The sequence below is a fragment of the Musa acuminata genome, chromosome BXJ2-9 (assembly GCF_036884655.1).
Source record: "Musa acuminata AAA Group cultivar baxijiao chromosome BXJ2-9, Cavendish_Baxijiao_AAA, whole genome shotgun sequence".
In the NCBI taxonomy this organism is placed as follows: Eukaryota; Viridiplantae; Streptophyta; class Magnoliopsida; order Zingiberales; family Musaceae; genus Musa; species Musa acuminata.
Window position 1 is genome coordinate 2,211,741 of NC_088346.1, and position 27,086 is coordinate 2,238,826.

Below are 27,086 nucleotides of genomic sequence, written 5' to 3' on the forward strand. Positions count from 1 at the left end.
GCTTTAACAACTTACGATAATTTATAAATAAGAAAAGGTATGAAAGACTAAAATACAAGAAACGTTAAATCACAGTTCACTTGTCTACGGAGCCATCATATTGTTAGATTCTTAATCGCTCAAGCTTTTTTTCTAATAACATTATAATTTAATGGCTTAGCATAAACAAGATAATTAGTAGGTGTGCAAAACGCGACGTCGCCTACAAAGATTCATCGTTTGTCCGCGTTCCCGTGGTATCGCTATGATCACCCGCCGCAGGATCCGACCGACACCGACTCCGTCACCGCAGCGGCGTAGGAACCCTGCACCGCTCTCCTCCCCTGGATCCGGTGTAATCTTCACAGGAAGCAGCTCCATCCAATCCCCGCGCTCCACTCGACACCTGTCCCTCCTCGACCACCGACCTCGTTACGTGGTAGTAGATCGATGGGAGTAACGTCTACGAGGCCGTAGCGGATCGCCTCCTGACGTTTCTACGTGTCAGTTAACTTGGAACAGAAGACAAATCCACGTCATAATGTAGGAGAACGAGATGACTCCAGCATCGAGAGAGTGGCGTAGCATCGTGACGATTAATTGGCTCGAGAAGATAAGGACGCATGTTATATATGAGGGAAGATGAACATAGCAAACCACAGGTCTCCCTCGCAGAAGACGCACACAACTGGAGGCACGAACGACGTTACGGTACGGTTCCAAGGCGCGTTCATGAGCTCGAGAGATGATGCGAACGATACGGTTCCGAGGCACGTTCATGAGTCCGAGCGAGAGATCCGACGTCAGCGCGCGCGTTAAGGAGATCGATGATGCAACGAGGTACGTTTATGTGTTCAACAGAGAGATCTGAGGTCGCGGGAGCGCGCGTTCGAGAGTCGATGCGAGCAATACGAGAGATCTGATGCCATAATCCAGCAGAGTGGGGTAATAGATAGATTAGCTGTATGCAGGGAGAGACAACCGAGTGGCGAAGATGACAGAGATGGCTTCTCTATGCATTCTGTTTCTTGTTCGTTCCTTTATGGGACAAAACTTCATCCAAGTGGTTGTATGCATGAGTTCGTTTGATGTTGTTGAATGGGGTTTACTGTCTACGGTGTCCTGTAATAATCGCTTGAAGCATAAAATTAGTTGTTTGATGCTATCTATGTATGTTGTGCTTTGCAGTTTTCGTACAGCGTAGAATGCTTGCGTATTATTTAGGTATATCATAATGTGACCCTATTCCAGACACTGTTGTTGGGCTGTCGTACTCGAGGCGGTTATGATTGAAGTGTCGTCACATATATATATAAATATATATATATATATATATATATATATATATATATATATATATATATATATATATTATAAAAGATAAGTGGTTAAATTTATCGAAAATTTTGTTACGTGATACATGGAATATTGGGTCAAAACAATAATAATCCTAATAAATAAGAAGGAAAACTATAGATGATAGGATTCTCTTCCGAATTGCTACTCTCCGAAATATTAGAGATTTTTTCTGTTTTTTTTTTATGTTCTTCTTTGTCCTCTACAATTAACACGGCCAAGCGAATAAAACCTCGGAGCCGATGATGCGAGTCGGCAACCAAAGAACATTTGGATCCATTCGGATCCGACAGGTTAACAAGGCGTCGTGTGATTCGCCGGGATGCCGCCCGCCCGTTTAGGACGAGACAAGGAAGTGGACGTCGAGATTCGCGTCGGGATGCTGAGCTCCAGATCGGGTTCGCAGGGCCGTTCATCATTACGGTGCTCCAAGTAGTCCCGACCGAACTCGCATGGAACGCAATCCGACGAGGCGGCGCCGGCGGCGTTCACGCTTCGCGGTGGATCTGGAAACATCTCTCTCTCTCTCTCTCTCTCTCTGCTGTCGTCGGTCACGGCTCCGTCTCGAGGGCTGCGACGATCCGGTGAGATTTGTTTTCTATCGAACCCCTCTGGCCTCTAAATTTCTGGTGTCGTTTCGTTTATCCTGTGGTAAGATCATTATCTGGTTTGGGGAAGAACAGAATAAGGAGCAGAACCTGATCTCTGCAGCAGAACAGAACAGACACAACCCTAGTAATTTTATTTTCTTTTCCCGAATCGATCAGGGTTCTGCGTTCATTTACGAGCGTCTTCACCCCATTGAGGCGTAAATGTAAAGGATCCGGGGCTCGCCTTCCCTTTGAATTCTTGGCACCCTGGGATCGTTAGGTGTTCTTCCGCGTAGGGTTTGTTCTTCGTGGATTCATGCTCTTTTGGGCTTCACATTGTCCTCAGTTATAGTTGAAATCTATTCCATTGACTCCGTTGTCTGCTGAAAATTTGTAAGATTTGACAAATCTGATATATGATTTTTGTAGTGAGTCTTCAATTATGTCATAGAATCCCAATTGGGGATGCCAAACAAAGTTCCAAGACAAGGAAGGTGGCTTGAATTTTGGTGCTTAGACTTAGCAATATGATCTCAAAATAAGTCATTGTTAAATCTAATAAATGATTTGTGGTGTCTTCAATTAGAGTTCCAATTGGGAATGTCAAATACAGTTCCAAGACAAGGTAGGGTGTCTCATGAACTTCTCATTATGGCTTGAATTTTGTTGCTTAAACCTGGAAATATGATCTCCAAATTAAGTCGTTGTCTCGGGTGTCATTGAACTTGCTCCTCGTAGGTCATGGAGTTATGACACTAAATGATTTTGGCTAACCAATTTGATGGGTGACTAAGGTAAAGAGGGTGTCTTAGTGCACAAGGGAATCCACTGATTTGGGGTTTGTTCAGGGTCATCTTTTGAGATAGATGCATGGTTTGTATAAATAAATTATAGAACCATGATATCATCAAGGATTGAGTCTTTTCTTTTCATGAATTATTAGTTCTTTATAAAAATGGATAAAATTTTGATGTTTGTGTGTTACAGAGGTGCTGTGCTTGTGCATAAGACTTCATAGATGCTGTATGCTTTTTAGTCTTAATTTGATGAATAGTGAAGTGAGTTTGCAACATCTTGTATAAATATATAATTTTTAAAGAATCTAAAGGTTAAAATCAAATTAAGAGTTTACAGATAATTAAGGCATGGATTTTCTTTGTCTTTCTTCCTTGTTGGGTCTGACAATATTCCATATATATGATATTTTACTTAACCAATGATGACATTCAAGCACATGGTCCAAGTATCAGCAATTGAAATCCTTGCTAAGAACTGAAAAACTTACACAAAATAGTGGGTGGGACAACTTGTTATTTGAGCCTTCAGAAAAAAAAATTATAGCCTTCCTAAGCCTCCTTCCCATATTAAAGAGATGTTGTATCTAACTAATTCATTAATGTAAAGATGGAATGAACTTAAAATCAAAATTCACTTTTATTTGTATGTCTTTGAAGATTTCAAAGATAATGTGTCAGTCTTTGATGGAAAAATGTAAAAGTACAGTGAGCTCGAAAAAAACTTTTGAAAAATGCAGATATTCAATAAGATCAATGACGCTTCAAAGATCGGATATTGTTACAAAAGCTGAAGAAATTTACAATTTAGTAGAGGATAGGAAAAGTACAAACATTCATCTCATATTGCTCTGATAATATAGCAGATGGAAAAAGGATTGTTTATTTCATAAATGAGACAATTTGTTGAATGTTAATTGAAATTTCTACGCTGTAGGATGACACTGGTGACACATCTGTTAAGTCAGCAGATTAAAATTTTTGCTAGGAGCCTAGGATGATGACAAGTGACATCGGTAAGTGAATAGGAAATCATCCAAAGAATTAAGAAACTCGTGATAGGCTTCATTTGTTTCACAAGACCTACTTATGACATGGTAAGTTATGCATCAATCCAAAATCCAAATTTATAAAGAAAAGTGGAAGCTGAGTTCTTATGAGATTAAAGACATCCTTTAAGTTTCCTCAGTTGTCATCTTGGTTTCAATCTATTCAGAATTATAATTGTGCTCCACCATATCTGTTCTTGATGCATGTCATCGACATATTAATATATGTCTTCTCCTCTGAGTCTAAGTCACCAATGTTTTTTATCATTAGGTGAGAGAATGCCATAATGACAGTTTTAACTTCTGAAGCTGGTCAAGCATTGGGGAATTCTCTCAAATTATCATTTGCTTTTGACATCTCATCGAAGTTCTTTTACTTGGTATAATTGATATCTAGATGAAAGAAAATTTGCTATTTAGAAGGTCAATGTGAAAATATTGATTTTTTGAGAAAGGACTGAATTGTGTTATTGGGTTTTTGGTCACTACTATTACAAGGTTTAGACTGAGACTATGTTTCTTAAAGATAATAATAGAAAAGAAGAAACTTGAGGAAAAAGAGGATGTGGAGCAAGGTTCGCAATACCGTACCATACCGGTATTTCGACTTGGGCTCGGTACCGGTACGGTATAGTATACCGAGCTGACACGGACTTAGCTGGTTTTGCCTAAGTCGTGCGGCACCCTTGCGTGTCCGTCCGCAAAGGTCAGCCTCCCCAAAGCCTCCCATTGTCCCTTAGGACCACCAAAAGAGAGAACGGGTTAGAGAGAACGCCTCAATTGGGATCCACAAGCAAACATCTCCGAAAAACACTTTATAGACAATACAAATTACAAACAGACTTTACAAGCTCTGAACAGTGGCACAACAAAGGGTAAAATGGTCCATTACAGACCGAAAAGCTCTCGCACGTGTCCACATGACACAACCTTTATTTACAAGCCTAAAGAGGCCACCACCCAACTAAAATGGGACTTATAAGCCTTCGGCTGCCCCTCTACATGCTGTACAAGGCATGAACATGCCAACAGACACGGACAGATATAAGCATTACATCAAACATCCTGTTTCAAAGTTTGTCCGTGACATTCTCCCCCACTTATCCCTTCGACGTCCTCGTCGAAGCCTTTGTGAACACTGCAACCTTTCGCCTTTGCTGAGTCTTCAATCTTCCGCTCCAGCTGCAATGCGCCTCCTGGCTCCCAGCTGCTCTCCGCTGCTGTTTTTGAGTAGTCGAACCTTTTGATCCGCCATGCTGCTTCAACTCGCCAATGACTCTGACTCTGGTGTGGGGTTGGCTGAGTTGTGTTGATCCTCGTTGATTCCTGCGGATCCACCAAATGAAGGAAAAGATCATCCTTACTGCGCCAGTCTCTCAAAATTTCCACATGCTGCTTGAACTGGGTGGATGCTTGTTGGAGCTTTAACGAGCATCGCCTCGTAAACTTCTGAAGTTTTGGGTCCTTCCTCCACAAAATCTGCTCATTGACTCTTCTTTCAGTTAGTTGTCGCATCCAAGTAGGTTCGCATCACTTCCGCTTTCGATTGACATTTCGTTGGGAAATGAAGCGGACAATCTACTCTCAGTAGCACTGATCACCGTTGGTGAGGATTTGACAACTATTGTCTTTCATTATCTTCGAAGGGTCTTTGAACTTGTGCAGAGCTCTTCTGCTGGATAGATAAGAGAATTGGGGTACTCGGTTTCGCCCATTCTCTTAAGAGTTGAGAAGGCAAAGGTTACTTGACTTCGCCCGCCTCCTCGAGGTTGTACTTCATGCATCGAGCTGGTTACTGGTATTCGCCTGCTCTTTGCTCACACTTCTGAAGCACTTGAAGTGTTTGCACTCCTTGCGTTGAGTTAGTTACTGTGATTCACCTTCTCAATGCCATTGAACTTCTGGAATGCAGGAAGTTTTCACCCCAACTTGGAGTAATTCTCTGATAGATGAGGTCGCCTCTGGGATTTTACCGTCTTCTCCATCAACCCTGCCGCCTACTCCACTGAGTAGCAAAGGTACAGCACCGCGTACTGCCTGCTTCGTTCCTTGGTCGTGCACTCTTGCATGACCCGAAGTCCTTCACTTACGGCTATCTTGATGAGAAACTTGTTGACACCGGTCTTACGAAGTTTCTTGGCCTCTGCCCTTCAGCCTTGTCTCGGTACTTAGATATTGCCTCTGCATGCTCCACCTCCTCGGCCCCTTTCACGACCAAACGCTCTCCCTCCGTGAGAGCAAGGGATCAATGACTTTCACGGAAGTCCCGCCTCTGCGGTACCATGGCGCTGCCATGCCCATGGCCCTACTATCCGTCTCCTCGCATCTACATCCCTTTTCTTCACGATCAGTAGATATGTCTCTGTGGCACTCCTCTGAGTCCACCTCCATTCTGACTGATGCTTGATTTTGGGTAGCTAAGTCCCTCTGGACTCGCCGTCGCTTCCTCGCCCCTTTCGACCTCCTGCTTCAACACCTCTGTGTTCTCCAAGCAGTCTGTTTGGTCGATGGAAAGACAGACTGCAACTCCCATGCATGGCCTCTGCCATCACATTATAGGGTTTGCACCGATTCTGTTCTCCTTAGCTTCCTTGGTAGCAACGTTCGCTTACTCGACCTTGTCCTTTGACTTGTCGGGCTCCCTTAAGCGAATATGAGCTCTGAAGCAGTCCAACTCTCCAGCTGCTTCGATCATACCTCTGCATGATCAAGTCCCTCCCATGGAACTCACTGGTACCTGCATTCGAACTTTTTCCCTTGGTGGAACACAGCCCCCATATGCTGATGACCAAGGTTTTCATCCGATGCAAAATTCGGTGCACGCCCGGAAGACCCGCCTCTGCGGTACCATGGCCTTCACTCCTTGAATCCATAGCCCTTCTTGCCGTCGTGTTGTTCACCAAAGCAGAGCTCCCAGTAGCTCCCGATCATACCTCCATATGATCTCATCCCTCACGGGACTATGTCGTGTGTGTCGCAATGCCACGAACTGTTCCACCACGATCCGCTGCACCATGTCGCCTCCTGGTGACATCTCCATTGCATTCTGATCCTTGTGGAATAAACTCGAATTGTGAACCCTCCATGTGTGGCCTCTGCCAATACATCGCAGGGTCTTCTCCACCTTCGATTTTGTTCGCTCCTTTGGCAATCGACCTTCATCCACCCACTCTTGGGTCACACCTAGATGAAGCACCGCTCTAGGACAGTCCGTCGCCTAGTAGCTCCCGAAGTCCACCGACTTCACTGTAATTTGTGCATCATTGTCTGGATCCTGGGCCTCTACCCCTACCAGCACAATCTCCGCTGCGCACTGCTTCCTTCATAGCAACTCGAATGGCAACACTGTGGCATATTCTTCAAGAGTACCCGCCTCTGCGTCCTCTTGCCCCGTGCTAAGGTCTTCTGAACTCGACTTCGCCTCTGCAAATTGAGTCACCTTAGTTCCTCCATCAAATACTCCTCCGAGATAAGGTGCATGTGCCCAGAAGCTCCCTTCGTCTTTGGCACCATGCAAGATGAGTCCACTCCGACAGAATGAATGGCCCATGGAACAACATGATCCTACTCTTACCTCTGCAAGAGTCCATGTCCTTGACCTCCGTCTAAGGAAAGCACTGTGCCTCTGCTCCATGTTCCAACTTCTATGCTGGCTCCCTTCATGCGGCTTGGGTACTTCGCCAAGTTACACCCAAGTTGCTCCGCTCCTCGCTTCTGCATTGAGTCGATGGTGGCCCTCGTGCCCTCCATTCCACGGGTCAACCCTCCCTTGAGTCTGATCTCCACATCGACTCCAAGTGTGCCTTCATTTAAGTTGCTTTAGGTCGCTCCCCCACTTAATCTCGCAATGCATCCACCAATGCATTCTCTCGAGCGAGATCATGCGACAACTCCTCGCCGCTTTCTCAGTCCATCGAGCTTCGTGGAGTTGTTGTTTGTTGAGGTACTCCTCCTCAACATGTGAGGTCCGTCTCACATGATTCTCCCTCTGGAGAGCCGGGACTTATCCCTCCTGGATAACTATCCCGTTGGAGCAACATCTCTCTTCGTTTCGGAGACCACCATCCCCTTGGACTACTCCGATCTGCTAAACAGACTGTGCACTGTTCTGCCTCCTGCAAACGCACTTGCTAGATTGCGACTCCATGTCAATACAGCCCCCACTGCACCCCTCAAGGCCTAGCAACATGCTGAACTCGTTGCACACTTTAGCCTCCGACGGACGTATCCTTCACATGCCGAAGAGAAAGTTTCAATGCTCCATGGCGCCGAGTTTCGGTCGCCTTGGGATGGCCACGAACATTCCGTCGTCCGCATACAAGCCCATGCATGAGTACCAAATTCTTCGAGTTAGCAATTCCCCTCACCTCTGTGAGCTTTGCATAACTCTTTTGGTCGTTGAGCAACTCATTCCACCTTGCATGGTCTCATTCTTGTCAAGCGCCTCGCTTGCCTAGAGCACCATCAAGTATAGTTGTCAACGTTGAGCCGTAGCTCAAACTCAGCCATCCCAACCTTTGTGCGCTCCAAATTCTTCCAAGCTTGCCTGTTCTCGTGGTGCCTCTTACGCGAAGGGTTGGCCATTCCTCTGAATGCCAATCTCAGATGCCCGCTCCTCTGAGCGACTCTTTTCCCTGCATCTCCATGCCCGTTTTCCCTCAAGCGGTCGCGCGTGTGCTGACTGCCCTCAACGCAGTCTCGCTAGGTCCCCCACGTTTGCATGCTAAGTGTTTCTATGAGTGCTTGTCCAGCTCTGATACCATATGACACGGACTTAGCTGGTTTTGCCTAAGTCGTGCGGCACCCTTGCGTGTCCGTCCGCAAAGGTCAGCCTCCCCAAAGCCTCCCATTGTCCCTTAGGACCACCAAAAGAGAGAACGGGTTAGAGAGAACGCCTCAATCGGGATCCACAAGCAAACATCTCCGAAAAACACTTTATAGACAATGCAAATTACAAACAGACTTTACAAGCTCTGAACAGTGGCACAACAAAGGGTAAAATGGTCCATTACAGACCGAAAAGCTCTCGCACGTGTCCACATGACACAACCTTTATTTACAAGCCTAAAGAGGCCACCACCCAACTAAAATGGGACTTATAAGCCTTCGGCTGCCCCTCTACATGCTGTACAAGGCATGAACATGCCAACAGACACGGACAGATATAAGCATTACATCAAACATCCTGTTTCAAAGTTTGTCCGTGACAGAGCGGTACACCCAGGTACGCCGAGTAATGTAGCATTGCTACAGTGCACTCGGACCGGTAACAGGCGGTCCGTGTACCGGCAACCTATCGGACCGGTACGTACCGCCCATACTGGGCGGTACAGTTCGGTACTACAAACCCTGGTGTGGAGGAAGGATGACCATCTGAAAAACCTCCCCGATGAAACAATGGTGGAGCTCAATGTAGCAGCCCAACTTTAAGGTTCATCCAAGTTTTAGAAAACTTTGTTTTAGAACTCTGTAGATGCATATGTCTCTCATATTTGGGGACCAATTGACTTAGTTTGATGTTGTTTAGCAACTTCGTTTTTTGTATCATACAGAAGTTATTAGGGAGAAATTTCTGCGTAAGATAATCAAATCTACTCAATTGCAAAGCCGACACTCTCTTTCGGCCTGCACTAGAACTTTTGAATTTGTATTGATAAATGTCCTTTTTAAAAAAATTATTCACAATTGTTAGACACATTTGACTCGTCGTAAGCATGTGCACGGAAAGGAGTGAAAGTCACAGCACCTAATCCAAGACCGTCATTGTTGGGCATCGCGGTCACCACCATACTCGGTTGTCAGGTATATACTGGTTCTCAAAGTTATACTTTCAAGTATTAAGGCATTTCTTTCTTCTTGCTTCTCTGTTAGGGGTGTTAACATTCTTTTTGAATTTGAACCACACTTTCTCCTCGCTCCTTTGTAGGGATATTAACGTTCATTTTGAATTTGGATATCAGAGCAGTCTAAGATGGGGATAATAAGAAGCAGTTTCTCTTTTTTGCTAGGAACTGGCTGTGGTATTTACAGCACCCAGAACTACAACATCCCAAACATAAAGAAGCTCTCTCATACTTAACCACAGTTACTGGTACAGTTCTTTATTTGCCCTTTTCCTTATTGAAGCTTTTGAAACATATGTCGTGTGTGGAAAACTTTGATGCAACTCTTTTTATTTTTAGTTTTCATTCTTGCATGGGTTCATGTAGATCTTTTATCGGGTGTCTCCTAAGAATCATCGATTTTGAAGACAATCAACATTGACAAATCATCTAAATAAAATTGATGATATTTCAAATTCTCAACTTTTAAGTAGATTTGATACACCACTATCCAATCAATATTTTAGGTATAAAGATATATTGGATTCAGTATGCCATCATCAGATCAAAAATATATTGGATGAGGATGTTTTAGACGTAAGGTTTGATACTTTGATATATCACCATTAGATCATTATTTAAAGTGTAAAGACGAAATTTTAAACCTCGATTGATAAGTGAATCTGATACATCATTGTAAGATCTTAGGCTCGGATCTCATATTTTCAAGTAATTTTTGTTTTAGCTAATATCTGAAACAAGTGAGTGGCTGAGAGCTTATTGTACAACTAACAAATATGTCCATGTTGGTCAAGCCAAATCAAAATTTAGCTCATAACTGCGCATGCATTTGCAAGGCGTAAGGAGGCAATAGAAGTATACTCTTCAACACTGAACGGCATCATTGGGCACGGATGCCACTGGCAGGTGCAAGAAAAATATCTATGATTAAAATGTACTAAGGTCGATAACACAGCCTGAACACAGTCATATAAAAAATGAGACCGATGCAGATAAGATATAACTTAGAAACAAGAAATTAAAAACCGTATGGATTTATGGATAAGGCTGATGGAGTCGAGCAATTGTGGATCACTTCCACTTCTTGAACTTGCCACCAAATCTACCGTGTTTCCCACCGAACATCCCATGCTTGAACTTGCCATGCTGGCCAAAGTGGGGCATTCCATGTCCCGTCTGATGATGGCCGTGCATCAATTGGTAAGCACCGTAAGCTGCTGCAGCAGCAGCAGCTCCCCCTGCCAGCAACGCTCCCATTTTAGATCCATGTCCTGTGTCCACAATTTATTATCGAGTTTAGGGAACATGCATATTTTGGTCATCCAAGCAATTGGTCTTCTTGTAATGCAGCACTAATCATTATAGCATGGTGTGTCTAAAGCAGTTTAAGCATATTGCCTGAAACTAAAGATGTGGTACTTACCATGATGCGACGGAGCCGATGGACCAGGGTAAGCGGTAGGTAGATATCCCGAAGGTGGATAACCATGAGGTGGATATCCCTGATGAGGATAGCCATGCGGAGGATATGTGCTGGACGTGGGAGGATATCCATGTGGTGCATATGCCCCAGGAGGTAGGTATGCGCCGGGTGCGGGAGGATATCCGTGTGGAGCATATGCTCCAGGAGGTGGGTATGCCCCGGGTGGTGGAGGATATCCCCCATGGTTTCCATGTCCTCCAATAAGTCCATGCGCTAAGTTCGAAAACAATCCTTTATCAGATTCGTCATGCTTATCCTTTCCCCCTTCCATTCTCTTTGATGAAGATGGCTGAAAGAAAAATATGACAATGGTTAATGGTGATTCCACATTATTGCTCTATCTACCTTGAGATGGATCACAAACAATACAGATACGTAGAGCAAAAGTAATCTGTAAAAAAGTTCTTAACAAGCTGATACATATCATATCTTCACATGATTCTGAACATTAATCCAACGCATACCCTAAATGCAAACCATAGAGGAAAACACCAGCAGCCATGAAGCAGTGTGTAACAGATCAAGATATACTCTAGACCCAAATTACTTGCAATAAGAGGCGAGTATGGGTACTAACATATCTCCAAAATATTGAGTTCTGATGCTACCACAGGGAGGACATTGTTTCACGACTACTCTATTTCATTTGATAGAAAACGTTTGACAAAATCTTCGATTTAAAAGACATAGATGATTAACCATACAAGAAGGTAAAAAGAACTATCTTGATCAACATCCTTGAGTGCCAGCAGTATGAAAACATGTACATTTAGCTCTAGCAAACCTTCTTCTATCCAGATGTTTTTAGAGCCTGTTATGGAACAGAAATAATAGTTCGATGATGGCAAACTATTTACTCCATCCCACATGCAATCTTAAACCTTTCAGAAGGTATGCTGCCTCCGCTAGTCATAAAATTTCTTTCTACATCTAAGCAAATTCTTTTTTGTGTGTGGATCAAATAGAACGATGTCTATCATGTAAAATAGCATGCTGTAAGATCTGAGAAATGGACCACAATCCTCTTCCAGATCTCTTTTATCAAACAGATAATGCAGTCAAGAAAAAAAAAGTCAAACAGACACATGAGCCAATGGAAAATCCTATATTGAACTGATTGCTTATAACGTAGCCTAAGAAAACTCCTTTTGCCAGTTTGATAATCCAAGAAGGCAAATGACAATATGATGCATAAGAACACAATTTAAGTTCTTGAACCCTATTGCCCCAACCAATCATTTCCAATGAAAATACAGAAAATTGAAGAAAAGAAGAACCTGAAATCAAGTGGTGTCGAAAAGATAACCCAAGTTGAGACAGGGACTAAGATCTTTTGAGAAAAGAAGATCTTGGGATTTGGAAAATCAAAAGAGATCGTGGTGCTTTTTATAAAGAATTCTCAGGTAAGTTAAAATTTCAGGTCTTCAATGACCCGACTAAAATGGCATGTCGAAAATCAGACGAAGGAAAGGGAAAGAAAGGAAAAAGAAGAAAAAACGAAAAAAGAGTTAGGAAAGTAAATGAAAAATGTTAATATTTTTGGTTACTCAATCCTAAGCTTTCTTTGACAAATCAAGCCAAAATCGTTCCCAAACAGAGAAGCAATTTGCTATAAGTGAAAAAAGTGAAAGGAATGAAAAAAAAAAAGGGAAAAAAGGTGATGAAATAAACCCTTAAATGTTGAACCAAGCAGAAAAGATGGCTTTGAAAACCTCAAGAAAAATCCAATATCTTGCTCTTCGACAGGATAAATGTGCGAGAGTAATGGCAAATAGAAGAAATAGAAAAGAGAGGTGTGATATGTGAAGTTACAACCATCATCGTCGCATCGCATCTGCCTGCGGTATTATAGCCTCTGCTGTGTTGATTCCCGGTCGAGCTATTCTCTTTCCATTGCCACTGGTCTTTTGTAGTGGTGTCACAGTGCTATGACAATTCATGGTCATGCACGGTGTCTGGGGCTGTAACACTAAGGTAAGAGGAAGCTAAATGTTAGTAGGACTACTGCCTATTTGGTATAATAAGAGGAACCTCACACCTGAAACAACGATTCATCTATTCAATCGTTCTTGTTCTGTAGCAAATTAGGAACACCCACCTTCTACTACATCGCAATCCATATTTTGTACAAAGTTAAGCTTTAACAACTTCAATAATTTATAAATAAGAAAGGTATGAAAGACTAAAATACAAGAAACATTAAATCACAGTTCACCTGTCCACAGAGCCATCATACATGTGAATCATTTAATGACCTAATTTATTAGGATTTCAAATATTGCTAGATTCTTAATCACTCAAGCTTTTTAACTCGTTAGTGCAAAGATGGAATGAACTTTAAATCAGAACTTACTTTTATTTGTATGTCTTTGAAAATGATTCAAATGATAATGCATCAACTCTTGATGGCAAAATGTGAAAGTACAATATGTGTCGTGGAAATATACTTCTGAAAAATGAAGATCTTCAATAAGATCAATGAAGCCTGGAAGTGATCCATGCTACATTTACAAAAACTGAAAATTTTCAAAATTTAAAATTTTAGTACAGTATAGGAAAAGTGCCAACATTCATCTCATATCGGTTTTAATGTATTCAGAATTATAATTGTGCTCCACCATTTCTATATTCGATGCATGCCATTGATGTGTTAATATATGTCTTGTCCTCTGGGTCTAGGTGACCACTTGCAAAATTATTTATATTTTTTTATTATTAGGTGAGAGAATTCCATAATGAAGCCAGTTTTAACTTCTGAAGCTGTTCAAGTGTTGGGGAATTTTCAGAGATGCACATTTGCTCTCGACATCTCATTATAGTTCTTTTACTTTGTGTAATTGCTATCTTGATGAAAGAAATTTGCTATTTAGAAGGTAAAAAATATTGATCTTCTGAGAAAGGACTGAATTGTGTTATTGGGTTTTTGGTCACTACCATTGCAAGGTTTAGACCGAGACTATGTTTCTTAAAGATATTAATGAAGAAGAGGAAACTAGAGGAAAAAGAGGGTGTGGAGGAAGGATGACCTCCCTGATAAAACAATGGTGGAGCTCAATGTAGCAGCCCAACTTTAAGGTTCATCCAAGTTTTAGAAAACTTTGTTTTGGTAATCTGTCGATGCATAGGTCTGTCATATTTGGGGACCAATTGACTTATTTTGATGTTGTTTAGCAACTTTGTTTTTATTATCATAGAGAAGTTATTAGGGAGAAATTCCTGTGTCAGTCAAAATCTGCACTATTGCAAGCTGATGCTATCTTTCAGCCTGCACTGAAACTTAACTTGTTTCTGATAAATGCCTTTCTTTAATAAATTTCACAATTGTCTTAGGCACATTTTACTTGTGTGTGTAAGCACGTGCACCGAAAGGAGCGAAATTCACAGCACCTGATGCAAGATGGTCAATCATTAGGCATTGCTGCCACCACTATAGTCGGTTGTCTGGTTTATGCTGCTTCTCAAGGTTATACTTTCATGTATTAAGGCATTTCTTTCTCCTTGCATCAAAGTAATGTATTTTTGAATTTGAATGACTCTTTCTTCTTTATCCTTTGTAGGGATATTAGCATTCATTTTGAATTTGGGTAACAGAGAGCAGTCTACGATGGGGATGATAAGAAGCAGTTTCTCTTTTTTGCTGGAAACTGGCTGTGGTATTTACATAGCCCAGAACTACAACGTCCCAAACATAAAGAAGCTCATAAGTACTTGGATGTTTGTAGCAAATCACATAGAAGAAACCTACAGGAAACCTAACAAGGATGTCATCAGAAGGTATCGAGAAACCATGGCGGATGATACTTGAAGGTCACTACCATGCCTTTTTTTCAACCTCCTCATGCTTAGCCACAGTTACAGTGCTTCAATTGCCTTGCTTTCCCTTGTTGAAGCTTTTGAAACTTCCATGCGGGCCACTGCTGCGCGTGGAAAACCTTGATGCAACTCTTTTGTAAACTTTTTTACTTACATAGGGCTATGTAAATACTCTATATGTCCTTCCAATTTTATCGGGCGTCTTCAGAGTGACATCAGTTTTGAAGACAACTAACATTGATATATAATCTAAACATTTGTCGGGGGAGGTTCCGAATTTTTATTTTTATTTTTAACTTTCATACTTATGGAGGGTTATATAAATCTTCTCTGAATTGTTCTAATTTTATCACGTGACTTTCGAGTTTTTATTTTTATTTTTGAACTTTAATACTTATGAAGGATTATATAAATCTTCTCTGAATTGTTCTAATTTTATCATGTGTTGGATATCAATTTTGAAGATAATCAATATTAATAAATCATCTATATATATGTCAGATTAGAATGTGAATCTTGAACCTTAACTAAATATGTCTTAATATTTGATAAACAAATAATATTTTAGATATAAAAATATATCGAACTAAGTTTCCAACTCCCAACCATTTATATATAAAAATGTAAATATCTGAAAGTTCAAACATTCAACTTTTTGTAAATGAATTTGATATCTTCACCAAGTCAATATCTTAGGTGTAAGAGTGTAAAAACATATTTTAGGTGTAAACCCTTAACCTTCTAAGATGATAACCTATTTACCGTAATAAGATGCTAACTTTTTTTAACTTACTTATCGTAAGATCTAAAATCGAATCTCATCTTTGTCAAAAAATAATTTTTTTTTTAAAAAGTAGCCTTCTGAGGAAAATAAAAATGTTGAGTAGGTTTTTAATGTAAATTTCGTGTTAGATAATATCTGAAAAAGGGAGTGCCATACAGCTTTTCATACAACAAGCAAAAGGTCTATGGTGGTCGAGCCAAAATCAACCGTGCATGTATTTGCCAAGCGTAGAAGGAAGCAATAGGAAGTATACTCTTCGAACACTATGAACAGCATCATTGGGCACCAATAATAAATACCAGGAGGTACAAGACAAATGTCAGATTAAAATGTCCTAAGGCCGATAACACATCCCCAACACAGTCATATCACAAACGAGAGTGACGCATATAAGACAGAATTTAGAGCAAGAAAATAAAAACAATAGCGAGATATTGATACGGATTCAGGCAATCACGGATCACTTCCACTTCTTGAACTTGCCACCAAACATGCCGTGTTTCCCACCAAACATGCCGTGCTTGCCAAATTTTCCATGCTTGAACTTGCCATGGTGCTTGAACTTGCCATGGTGGCCAAAGCCATGGTGCTTGAACTTGCCATGGTGGCCCAAGCCATGGTGCATTCCATGTCCCATCTGATGATGGCCGTGAGACAATTGGTGAACCCCGTAAGCTGCCGCAGCAGCTGCAGCTCCCCCCGCCAGCATCGCTCCCATGTTAGATCCATGCCCTGTGTCCACAATTTATCATCAAGTTTAGGGAACACAGACACTTTGGCCATCCATGTGATGCAATGAGTTCTCAGCAATAGTGATTTTAACATGGTCTGTCTAAAGAAGCTTAAGTATATCTCCTGAAACTAAAGTTGGGCAACTTACCATGATGTGACGGAGCCGATGGACCAGGATAAGCAGCAGGTGGATATCCCGAAGGTGGGTATCCGCCTGATGGAGGATATCCAGGATACCCTGATGGTGGATAGCCTTGAGGGGGATATCCCTGAGAAGGATGTCCATGCGGAGGATATGCACCGGGTGCGGGAGGATATCCTTGTGGAGGGTATGCCCCGGGTGGTGGGTACGCCCCAGGGTATGGAGGATACCCCCCATGTTGTCCATGTCCAGCAAGCCCATGAGCTAAGTTTGAAAACAATCCTTTATCAGATTCATCATGCTTATCCTTTCCCCCTCCCATTTTCTCTTCAATGAAGATGGCTGAAAGAGAAATGTGACAATGGTTAATGCTGATTTCTTGAGATGGATCACAAACAACAGATATGTACAGCAAAATTAATCTCTAAAACATTTCTTAACAAGCTGATAGAGATCATATCTTCATACAATTCCAAACATTAATCCAAAGAATGCCCTAGATGCAAACTACATAGGAAAACACCAGCCATGAAGCAGCGTGTAATGGATCAAGATATACTCTAGACCCAAATTACTCAGAAGAAGAAGCATGTATGGGTACTTGATGATGAAATGTTAATACAAACAGATAATGCCATGTGTCCAAAATATAAAGAGTTCTGATGCTACCAATTTGAGAGAAGACACTACCAACTCCACAAGGATTAGCTAAATAGCAAAAACATACCTAAAGAGGAAGCACAATTGTTAATAGCATATCCTTTAAATAAAAAAATAAAAAAGCTTAATTTACAATCGCTAACATATTTTATTTGTTAGAATAAGTCTGAAGTTTCGCAACTACTATACTTCATTTGACAGAACAAGTTTGACACAATCTTTGACTTCAAAGACATAGATGATTAACCATACAAGAAGGAAAAAAGAACCATCTCGATCAACATCCTTGAGTTCCAACAGTATGAAAACATGTACATTTGGCTCTAGCAAACCTTCTTCTATCCAGATGAGAACCTGATGTGGAACCAAAATAATAGTTTGATGATCGCAAATCATTTACTCCATCCCATATACAATCCTAAACCTGTCAAAAGGTCATATGCTGCCTCCGCTAGTCATAAAATTTCTTTCTTCTACATCTAAGCAAATTCTTTTTTGTGTGTGGATCAAATAGAATGATGTCTGTCATGTAAAGTAGCATGCTGTAAGATCTGAGAAATGAACCACAATCCTCTTCCAGATATCTTTTATCAAACAGATAATGCAGTCAAGAAAAAAAAAACCTAAACAGACCCATGAGGCGATGGAAAATCCTACAGTGAATTGATTGCTTATAACCTAGCCTAAGAAAACTCCTTTTGCCAGTTTGATAATGCAACAAGGCAAATGACAATATGATGCATAAGAACACAATTTAAGTTCTTGAACCCTGTTGCCCCAACCAATCATTTCCAATGAAACTACAGAAATCAAGTGATGTGGAAAAGATACCCCAAGTTGAGACCAGGACTAAGATCTTTTGAGAAAAGAAGATCTTGGGGGTTTGGAAAATCAAAATAGACCTTGGTGCTTTTTATAGAGAATTCTCAGGTAAGTTAAAATTTCAGGTCTTCAATGACCCGACTAAAATGGCATGTTGAAAATGAGATGAAGGAAAGGGGAAAAAAAGGAAAAAGAAGAAAAAACGAAAAAATAATTAGGAAAGTAAATGAAAAATGTTAATATTTTGGTTACTCAATCCTAAGCTTTCTTTGACAAATTAAGCCAAAATTGTTCCCAAACACAGAAGCGATTTGCTACAAGTGAAAAAAAAGTGAAAGGAACAAAAAAAAGGAAAAAAGGGTGATGAAATAAACCCTTACATGTTGAACCAAACAGAAAATATGGCTTTGAAAACCTCAAGAAAGATCCAATATCTTGCTCTTCGACAGGATAAACGGCAAATTCTAATCAACGGCAAAGAGAGAGGCAAAAAGAATGAACAGAAAAGAGAGGCAAATTCTACCAGATGATGAGCCCTCTCGCTGTGATGTATGTCGTAGTGATACTTCTAATCAAATATATAGACAGATCGGAGAGAGGACGATTCCACTAGATAAACAACACGGAGATAACGCTCGCGTGCTTTGCTTTGACCACGCGCAATGGACGCGTTCTGCGGGTGGTGCTATGCGAAATCGAGTTTGGTCACGCAAAGTGGGACACGTGTTCGTACCAAACTTGTTAGGTGGGGACTCTTTACTTGCGACTCATTCATCTTTGAACGATAAGGAGGCGCAAAGATCAGATCTTTTTGGTGAGAATCGATCGACATCGCGATATTGGGGGATTAAGCCTTTGCAATTTTGCGGTCGAAGAAGAAGACATAACCGAGGGGAACTAGTAGTGGAAGGCCAGTCCAGAGTAAAGGATAGGAATCGAACAAGGCGTTGACTTTCGAAGGGGGAAAGGGTCGCCCCAAGAGGAATATGTTGGGGCTAGCACAATCCCTAAATCTATAATATAAACAAACGCCTTCCATCTCAACAAAATCAAACAAATCGAAGAGGCAGATCATCTAGGATTCATAACCCCACAATCTTGAACCCTACTTTTCGATTAATTAAGCAATTCCAAATCCGATCCAAGAATATCCATCACCCTACGGTTCTGCACGACCTCTCCGCTACTAAAACATGCCAAGATCAATATCAAAGGGAAATCAACAGAACAGGGTAAATAAAGCAGCCCTAGCACACGATGCAGAAACCAAACAAACGAGGAAGGAACATCGTCCACCGGAAATGGTTCCATACGATCTTAACAACAACGACATCAAACAGAGGGAGAGGCATTACCAAACCAAATGGATCCCTATCCCCTTCGCCTCTCCAAGGAGCGTCCGCAACAAAATATCTCGATCGATCGATACATCCATCCATCAATCTCGTATATAAGTTAGGAGAGGGGGAGAGAGAAATCGGAAGCTGACGCGGTGGGATACGGACGCGTCAACGACTTTCTTTTGGGGACGCGCACTCGACGCGTCGTGCTCTCATCAGTGACGCGCAAGGAACACAAGACACGCACTTATTGGGCTCGCCCGTGCGAATACTCTCTGCTGTGATTGGAGGGAGCAGTAGCAGCAACAGAGTCTTCGAACCACAGAGCAGGTGAGGTAGGAGAACGGGTAACACTATCAGCCAGTTTAGGTGGGACGCTTTCACCTATAGGGACCCACGTCGCCGCGTTCCGCGTGGTCCGTCTTCACCTCGAAGGAATCGCCGGGACGGGAGGTGGCGACGATCATTATCCACGTCATGTGTCTGGTTTGCGGGTCCCAAAGCATCTCCAATGAAAAGGTAGATAGATGGCGGACACGGGTAAGCGTTTGTTGGGCCCAGAAAATAACGTCTCCCATATGCCCACGGTTCCCGTTACTAAATTTTGTGAACCAAGGCTGACAAACCGTCGTAACGGCTAACTAAACCGTACATTATCGGTTTCGATTTGATTTGAAATTACTAAATCATCATATTAAATTATTTAGTATAATAATTTTCGATAATTTATTTATCTTAATATTATCGATTTTACTAATAAAAACAAAAAATAAAATATTTTAATTGATAGTAACGGATGAAAAGTGCACTAACGAAGGGTCGCTTTGTATCGACGTCGATGTCGATGTAATTATCGAGCAACGAAAAAGAGTCACTTGATAAAACGTAGATATAAAATGACTCTAATCTCTTGCTACCACTCTTCTCATCCATAATAGCCATTGTCAATCCCCAACGACGTTATCGTTCATTATCATCAACTAAAACGTTAAAATTATTTGTTTACTTTTTATTTTTATATTTTCATCGATAAAAATGATAATTGTTAGAATAATCGTTAGAGATACCAATATAATTTTTTAAAGAGCAAGAATTGATATATTAAATATAGCTAAGATAATATGTAATTAACATCCATTACTACAATGTGATTCTTGATATAAAATGAATTAAAAAATATTTTCCATTGCTATTGCAAGGACGTCGAAGAATCTTAGTCGACGTGTAAACTCCGAATGAAATCTAATCGCCACCTTCAAGAACAAGTTGTATCGGAAACGAATATAAATCAAGAATTTTCTCCTATACAATGAATTCCCATCCATCTTTAAATTGCGTAGATTGGATTGAATTCAGAATCCGAGAAGTCGGAGGTGTGATACCATGAAACAGAACCGCTTCTCCTCGACGACTTGTCCCTCTTCCTGCTCTTACGAATGCGCTTCGATTTCACCACAAAGTCAGTCATGGAGCCGAGGGCGCCGGCCATTATCACTCCTCCGATCAACGTAACCAGTGCCGCTGCCCACTGCAAACGATGGCCCAACACAATGTAGGTGGAGGTCAGAAACGCGACTGTGGTGCACACCGACGCCAACCACATCAACTTGTTGATCACCTCCACCACCCTCCGCTCCGACTTCGTCTCTCTCCTCACGAGAGTGATCTGAACCACCACCACCGCCAGCGATGTAAACAGAGCTATCGCATTGAAGATGAAGAAGATTCTGAAAGAAGCGGCATGAACAGCCACGGCAACGCCGTCGTCTTCGCTTCCACCTGGAACAGTGAATACAGCTGCAAACGCCACAGTCGCAAAGAGCACAGCGACCACAGTCACAGAGTCTGTGGCATTATTGATGCCCTCCCTGTGGAGTTTCCTTAGCTCCTTTGCAATGCCATAGACATTCTTGTTTGTCTTTCTGGTCTGCTCAAGCTGTGTGTGGACGTCTTTCTTAATCTCTGTCACAGTTTTCCGAAGCTCATCTCGAGGCTGGTTTAATTCCTTTGACCTCAGTGCTCCATGGCGACACAAACACTCTTTGATGTATGTGGACTCCTCGGAGAGAGGTAACTCTTCTGCAATATCATATGAATACCTGAAATTACTTGAAAAATTAGGTAAAAAATAGTATAGTTCATGAACAATTAGATATCAAGGAGTTTCTAAAGGGTGGGGTTAGGTGAGATGAATTAGTTCACATTGCTGGTGTGGGGTTCCTTAGACGTATCAGAATTTGCTGTATCATCTCTGCACACTATTGGTGTTAGTTCAATGATCTATGATACATTACCAATATAAACTAAACTAACATAAGAGTGAATTTTCCTACAAAAAAGGAAAATGATAGTCATCAGAGTCAACCCTCTATACCTTGGCAAAGCATTATAAGTTGTATCATATGACAAGCAAACCCAAGCACAACAGAGATGAGATGAACATCCAAACACTTACCAATCACATAAGAGCTCATTCATATAGATTCGAGTAAGAAATAATTGGATGCAGGAATCAAGATAAACTGCATAATTGACCAAGCCTCTGCAAAATATACCTCTGCTCGCTTTTTTCTGGTAGCTACATGTAAGGCTGTGTTCCCATATTTGTCAGGCAACATAACTATGGCCGGATCAGCATCCACAAGTGCTTCGATAACATCATGGCTTGTTCCTTTTGCAGCCATTTGCAATGCAGTCTGCCCTTTTATGTCGGTCCTTCGAGCGAGTTGTGGATCTTTCTCCAGTAATGCTTTCGATGGCTCTACATGGCCTGATCTGGCAGCAAAGTGCAAAGCATTCTTCCCATTGCGTTTGGCCACCTAAACCATGCTGAAATTTTGAGCAAGCAGCAGCTTGATCACTTGGGTGTGGCCTCTTGCTGCTGCAGATATAAGAGGTGTTACATTTGAGGGGCCAAATGTCTTGCCGAGTGTTGGGTCATGGCTGAGAAGTAACCGGACAATGTCTGTATAAAACAGGATAGTAAAGTTTTAGCATGCCACTGAACAAAAATAGTTTCAAGCGAAAGCTGGAAGCTCACTGATTCACTAATATTTCAGTGTGATCTTCTTGCTTACAGAAATCTATCCATCATTTGACTTCTTTCCTTGTGCATTTATGGACACATGATTTCACTAACAGAAACAAATAGCATATAGCATAAAGCATAAAGCAAGCAATGTCCAAGCTTTAAAATTTATCTCTGTGGCGACTACTGTACCAAAGTTCGAGTGGTTTTGTGATTTATGGGATAATTGCAAAGCAAAAAGGATCATGTTTGAAGTTGCAGAAACATTGCAATCGCTTGCTCCCTTGTCAGGAAGTGAAAGGGCACATAAAGTCGAAGATCTGAGAAGTGACATGAGCAAATGATATCAGAATACAGTGTCCTAGCTTCGATAATGAAGCCCTGGGTTGAGCTCTAAGGTAATATAAAGGAGGAAGACAAGTAGACTGTGTGGGCGATAGATATAAGCTTTCACCTTGATGTCCTCCTTTCACCGCTACATGAAAAGCATCGAACCCCGATCTGTTCTTCCTCGATATGCTTGCCTTATTCGAGTACTTGAGCAGCTCTGCCACCACACCAAGTTGCCCCTTCTCCGCCGCTGTCATCAACGCCGTCTCCTAGAAATCGTTGGTCTCGTTGACCACCGCCGACATCACCTCCGCCCCTTCCGCGGTCTCCGTCATCTGGGCACCGACGTCGCGGAGGATCCGCATCACCGCCGCCAGATCCCATCGTCGCGCCGCGAGATGGAGCTCGGTATCGTTGTGCCTGCCCGACACCTGCTTCACGTACTTCGTTCTCTTCTCGTCCACCGAGCTCGACAAAACCAGAGCTGGTGTCGCGCCGGCCGTCGAAGGCTCCCCCGGCGACGCCGGTCCCATTTCCAGGTCCCTCTCGGCTGCAACATGGAAAAGGAGCACGCAAAAAGGTTGCAGAAACCATCAGCTGTCCTCCCATGTTTCTCTATGAGGGTTCGTACTCCATTATCTGTAATGATCGTTGACTGATTTGACTTGTTGAATATTAATCATTTGCTGAAATCATCGTCGTCTTCGTCATCTTTTATCATGTTCTCCTCTCCGCCCACCTTTACAACTGTGAGTTGGATAAAGGTTTGCTATAAAGATTTTATTTTATGACCTAATAGGTTTATATAGTCTTCAAAAATATTTTACACTAATTATATGTAATATGAATCATTCTTTTCTAAGAAATCCTTTTCAAGAATTAATAGTAAATTTTGATTTATCCTTTTGTGTTTTTTCTTTTGATGTAATGAATTTTGTTATATATAATGAATCTTTTTATGATATCTTAACAAGTTTAATTTTAATAATAATAAATTTAATATGATCTCTTTTTTTTTACATGATGAAAAATAATCAATCTTCTATTGCGACCGGTTCGAGTCTTTAGACGAACCGGACACTCTGTTTCTGGAAGAACCGGACCCGGTCGAGCCGCTGAAGATCCCGTTCAAATGGTTGCTGACGTCCTCTGGCGAGAATCGCACCACCGCCGTGGACCCGGCGCCGGAGTCCCTCAGCATCGGACGGCACCTCTCGTAGAACACTCGGTACGCCGGAACCACCATCTCCGCCACTGCTTCCCTCACCTCTTCTCTCAACCCACCGTCTGAGACCACCACCCACCCTGCTTGCCCCCGGCACTCCGCCTCCAGCGCCGCGTTGAACCCACGCATCCGCTCCTCCGCCTCCATGCCGGACACGTCCGCCGGAATCGCCGCCGCTACCTTCGCCCACGCTAGCTGCGCGTAGCTCGCCGCATAGTGCCTCGCCTTTGCCCCGTGCCGCGCCACCCACTCGTCCCCGAGGTGGGGGGCCAGCCCGCTCTCCTTCACCTTCCGCAGTATGTACTGGATGTTGTTCGCCAGGAAGAGGTAGGAGAGGGCCGCCTCCCGATAGAGCTCTGCCTTGCTGTCGAGCTTGCAGATGAGCACCAGGACCAGCCACGCGATTCGGTCCGAAATCGACCGGGCGGCGGCAGAAGAGGAGGAGCTCCAAGGACTGCCCTCGAAGGAGATGGTGGTAGAGGCTGAGGAGGGGGAGGAGTGAGAGGAGGTGGGTGACGTCGCCACAGCTGCCGCTTCGAAGAAGGAATCCAGCAAGGGGCTCGGGGTCTGCAAGGGGAAGTCCGCGAAGATGTCGTCGAGGGCAAGCTCGTAGTCGGCGAGGAAGACGAGGTAGTTCATCACGTAACGGGTGAGTGGGTGGACGTCGCCGCCGGGAACTGGTGACCTGGAGGCGTCCCTCTCGATAGCCGCCTCGAAGTCGGCCAGGGTCGACCGTGCCACCTCCGCTAGCCTGAGGAGGGAGACGACCGCCTGCGATCGGACGGCGGCGGTGGACTCGAAGATGAACAGCGACTCGATATCCGGCCAGAGCACCACCAGGGTGTCGTAGAGATCCAGTATACGGAACAGCTTCTCCGGCGATCTCTTCGATCTCGCTGCCGACTCCGGAAAGGCGAGGAGTGCGGCTGCTGCGTCGCGAGCGACGTCGGCGAAGCAGGACTCGCGGACGGCATCTGAGCCGGCGAAGATGCGGTCGCAGAGGAGGCGCTCGCGGGAAAAGAGGATTCTGAAGGCGATCGGGGCGGCGGCGAGCCAAGCTCGGATCCGGGACTCGAGTGCCGACCCATCGAGCTTCTGGACCTGCGACTGCGTCAGCCGCTCGAAGCCCAACCGACGGATGGACTTGTCGATGAAGGATTTGCTCACCGTCTTGTAGACCCGAACGCACTCCTTGGTGTAGCCGGCGGAGATCATAGCCTCGGCGACCGCTCGAAGATCACGCATGACGACGTCTAAGGCGCTTTCCATCTCGGTGATGGACTCGGCGGCGTCCTCGATGGTGGAGGTTTCGGGGGAGGACGAGCAGTGGGAGTCGAGGAGGCGGCAATGGTAGGAGAGGAGGAGGTGGAGCTCACGCTCGAGGCGGCGCATGGCGGCCGAGAGGAGCGACTGGGCGCGGAAGAGCACCGCGGAGCGGGTGGCCGGGGAGGCCGCGGAGTTGGCCGAAGGGGAGGTGAAGAAGAGCATGGAGCGGTGGAGGTCCGAGGCGGCGCGGAGGAATCGGTCGGCCTCGGCGCGTCCATTGCCAGAGAAGAGGGAGGCTTCCACTTCTGGACCCCACTTGCTGATGATCTCCTCCGCAGCCGCGATGCTGTCCTCCATCATCCTGTCCGAGAACGTCTGTCGGGAAGGCGAGAGCTCCACAGGACGACGATGATTACGATGGAGATGGTGAAGCTGAGGACCGTCCTGCGGCGAGGGAGACGATGAGAGAAGGCTCCGCATTCCCTTGCCTCTCCAGTGACCAAGAGCCTCTGCCAGTGTTGCCGTGAGTTGTGCAGGGAGGAGAGGAGATCACGAGGCGAAGTTGGGTCCCCAAAGAGGGAATCAGACACCTATTTATAGAGTAGAGGGGAAGGAGAGGAGGGAGGAACGAGCACAGTCCGAGTCAGAGGAAGGAGGTGGGAAAGCTGGCTGCGTTGTTACGTTGGCAATGACATCAATAAATCGGATCTTACATTGGATATAAAATGTTAAAATATCGTATCTATATTTTACATATATAAATAACAAAAACAAGGGAGGAAATTCCAATGGAAGCTCCTACCTTTAAATATTTTCAGCAGATTGTCCCTCCAAAAATTTATTTTACTTTTATCTTCATCGAACTTACCATTAGATATATCCTACACCATCGTCAGTAACTCTCGTGCATCATGACCTTTGCGCAAGAAAAAAATGTGCGTAAAGATAACGATAAGTTTGATTGAGGCTAGCGAGATTTACGAAGACGACGACATCCCTCGTGTCATCTTCTTCCTCGTGCAAGAGTTACGGGCGAGGAGCATAAGGATAAAGTCAGCAAGGCTCCCTTTTTTCCTTGTAGGAGGGTTGTGTATGATAGATCTAACTAGGCCAATGAGATTCATGGAAGCGATGATGGCCCCCATATTTCCTCGATCGAGTATTACAAATGATGATTCCGACGAGACAAAGAGGACAAAAGGCAACGTAAATCCATAGAGATAATCTTAATGGATAAACACGGTACAAGACGATAGTATAGGGCGAAGGTAGTGATAAGTCCAACTAGAACGAGGGATAAAATGATCATTTATGAAAAGATCATCAAAATTTTCAAAGTAATGATGCTTTATGAAAAATGTTTAAAGGTAATAATTTTATTTCAACAATTCATCCTAAAAAATACAAATATATATTTAAAATTATAATAAAAATACAGTCATGAAATGCATCTTTTTTATACAACAAAATTGATAATTTTTTTATGACTAAAATGTTCTAATGTGATAAAAAAATTATAATAAGATTATAAAAAAATAACGAAGAAATTAAACAAAAAAGGTTGGATATCTGAAAGGAATGTAATCACACGGCTAATTTGACTGTTGTGAGAGAAAGAATTACTCAATTCTATGGAAAGAAAATATTGTGTCCATCTTAGGTAATGACTTGCAAAGGTCATGTTGTGGACCAATAAAGGTTTAATTTACCTTTACTTATTTGAAATAAAAAAGAAAAAGAAGGGAGTTAATAAAAGAGTAAAAGAGGTCATGAAAAAAAGGATCTAATAACATATACTTTGAGAAAACACTGTTTTCATATATATATATATATATATATATATATATATA

General features: G+C 42.9%; 4 protein-coding genes and 1 pseudogene across 14 annotated transcripts; 1 reads left to right on the plus strand and 4 right to left on the minus strand.

Annotated features, from left to right (window-relative positions):
- Nucleotides 1-1,483: 1,483 nt before the first annotated feature.
- On the plus strand, nucleotides 1,484-15,211 carry LOC135622388 (uncharacterized). 9 transcript variants are annotated; one of them, XM_065124197.1, is made up of 5 exons: nucleotides 1,778-1,919; nucleotides 9,461-9,570; nucleotides 9,695-9,859; nucleotides 14,425-14,557; nucleotides 14,652-15,211. In XM_065124197.1, the coding sequence occupies exons 4-5, from the start codon at nucleotides 14,485-14,487 to the stop codon at nucleotides 14,897-14,899; spliced, it is 321 nt and encodes a 106-aa protein (XP_064980269.1). In that variant the 5' UTR covers nucleotides 1,778-1,919; nucleotides 9,461-9,570; nucleotides 9,695-9,859; nucleotides 14,425-14,484; the 3' UTR covers nucleotides 14,900-15,211. The 9 variants fall into 9 exon arrangements, with proteins under 9 accessions (XP_064980265.1, XP_064980274.1, XP_064980269.1 ...); XM_065124195.1 differs by having other exon boundaries at nucleotides 9,777-9,859; XM_065124198.1 differs by having other exon boundaries at nucleotides 9,777-9,859; nucleotides 14,449-14,557.
- On the minus strand, nucleotides 10,683-13,013 carry LOC135622387 (glycine-rich protein A3-like). Its single transcript, XM_065124192.1, has 3 exons — nucleotides 12,910-13,013; nucleotides 11,035-11,383; nucleotides 10,683-10,882 (listed from the first exon to the last, which is right to left on the minus strand). The coding sequence occupies exons 1-3, from the start codon at nucleotides 12,913-12,915 to the stop codon at nucleotides 10,683-10,685; spliced, it is 555 nt and encodes a 184-aa protein (XP_064980264.1). The 5' UTR covers nucleotides 12,916-13,013.
- A 746-nt stretch (nucleotides 15,212-15,957) lies between the features above and the next one.
- On the minus strand, nucleotides 15,958-19,558 carry LOC135622385 (glycine-rich protein A3-like). 3 transcript variants are annotated; one of them, XM_065124189.1, is made up of 3 exons: nucleotides 19,403-19,558; nucleotides 16,572-16,907; nucleotides 15,958-16,423 (listed from the first exon to the last, which is right to left on the minus strand). In XM_065124189.1, exons 2-3 carry the CDS (start codon nucleotides 16,885-16,887, stop codon nucleotides 16,152-16,154), a joined length of 588 nt encoding a protein of 195 aa, XP_064980261.1. In that variant the 5' UTR covers nucleotides 16,888-16,907; nucleotides 19,403-19,558; the 3' UTR covers nucleotides 15,958-16,151. The 3 variants fall into 3 exon arrangements, with proteins under 3 accessions (XP_064980261.1, XP_064980262.1, XP_064980263.1); XM_065124190.1 differs by lacking the exon at nucleotides 19,403-19,558 and adding an exon at nucleotides 18,571-19,384; XM_065124191.1 differs by lacking the exon at nucleotides 19,403-19,558 and adding an exon at nucleotides 18,428-18,564.
- Nucleotides 19,559-20,576: 1,018 nt separating this feature from the next.
- Nucleotides 20,577-23,570, minus strand: LOC135622391 (ankyrin repeat-containing protein ITN1-like; annotated as a pseudogene).
- Nucleotides 23,571-23,708: 138 nt separating this feature from the next.
- On the minus strand, nucleotides 23,709-25,821 carry LOC135622389 (exocyst complex component EXO70H1-like). Its single transcript, XM_065124203.1, has one exon. The coding sequence runs from the start codon at nucleotides 25,714-25,716 to the stop codon at nucleotides 23,788-23,790; it is 1,929 nt and encodes a 642-aa protein (XP_064980275.1). The 5' UTR covers nucleotides 25,717-25,821; the 3' UTR covers nucleotides 23,709-23,787.
- Between the last annotated feature and the right edge of the window lie 1,265 nt (nucleotides 25,822-27,086).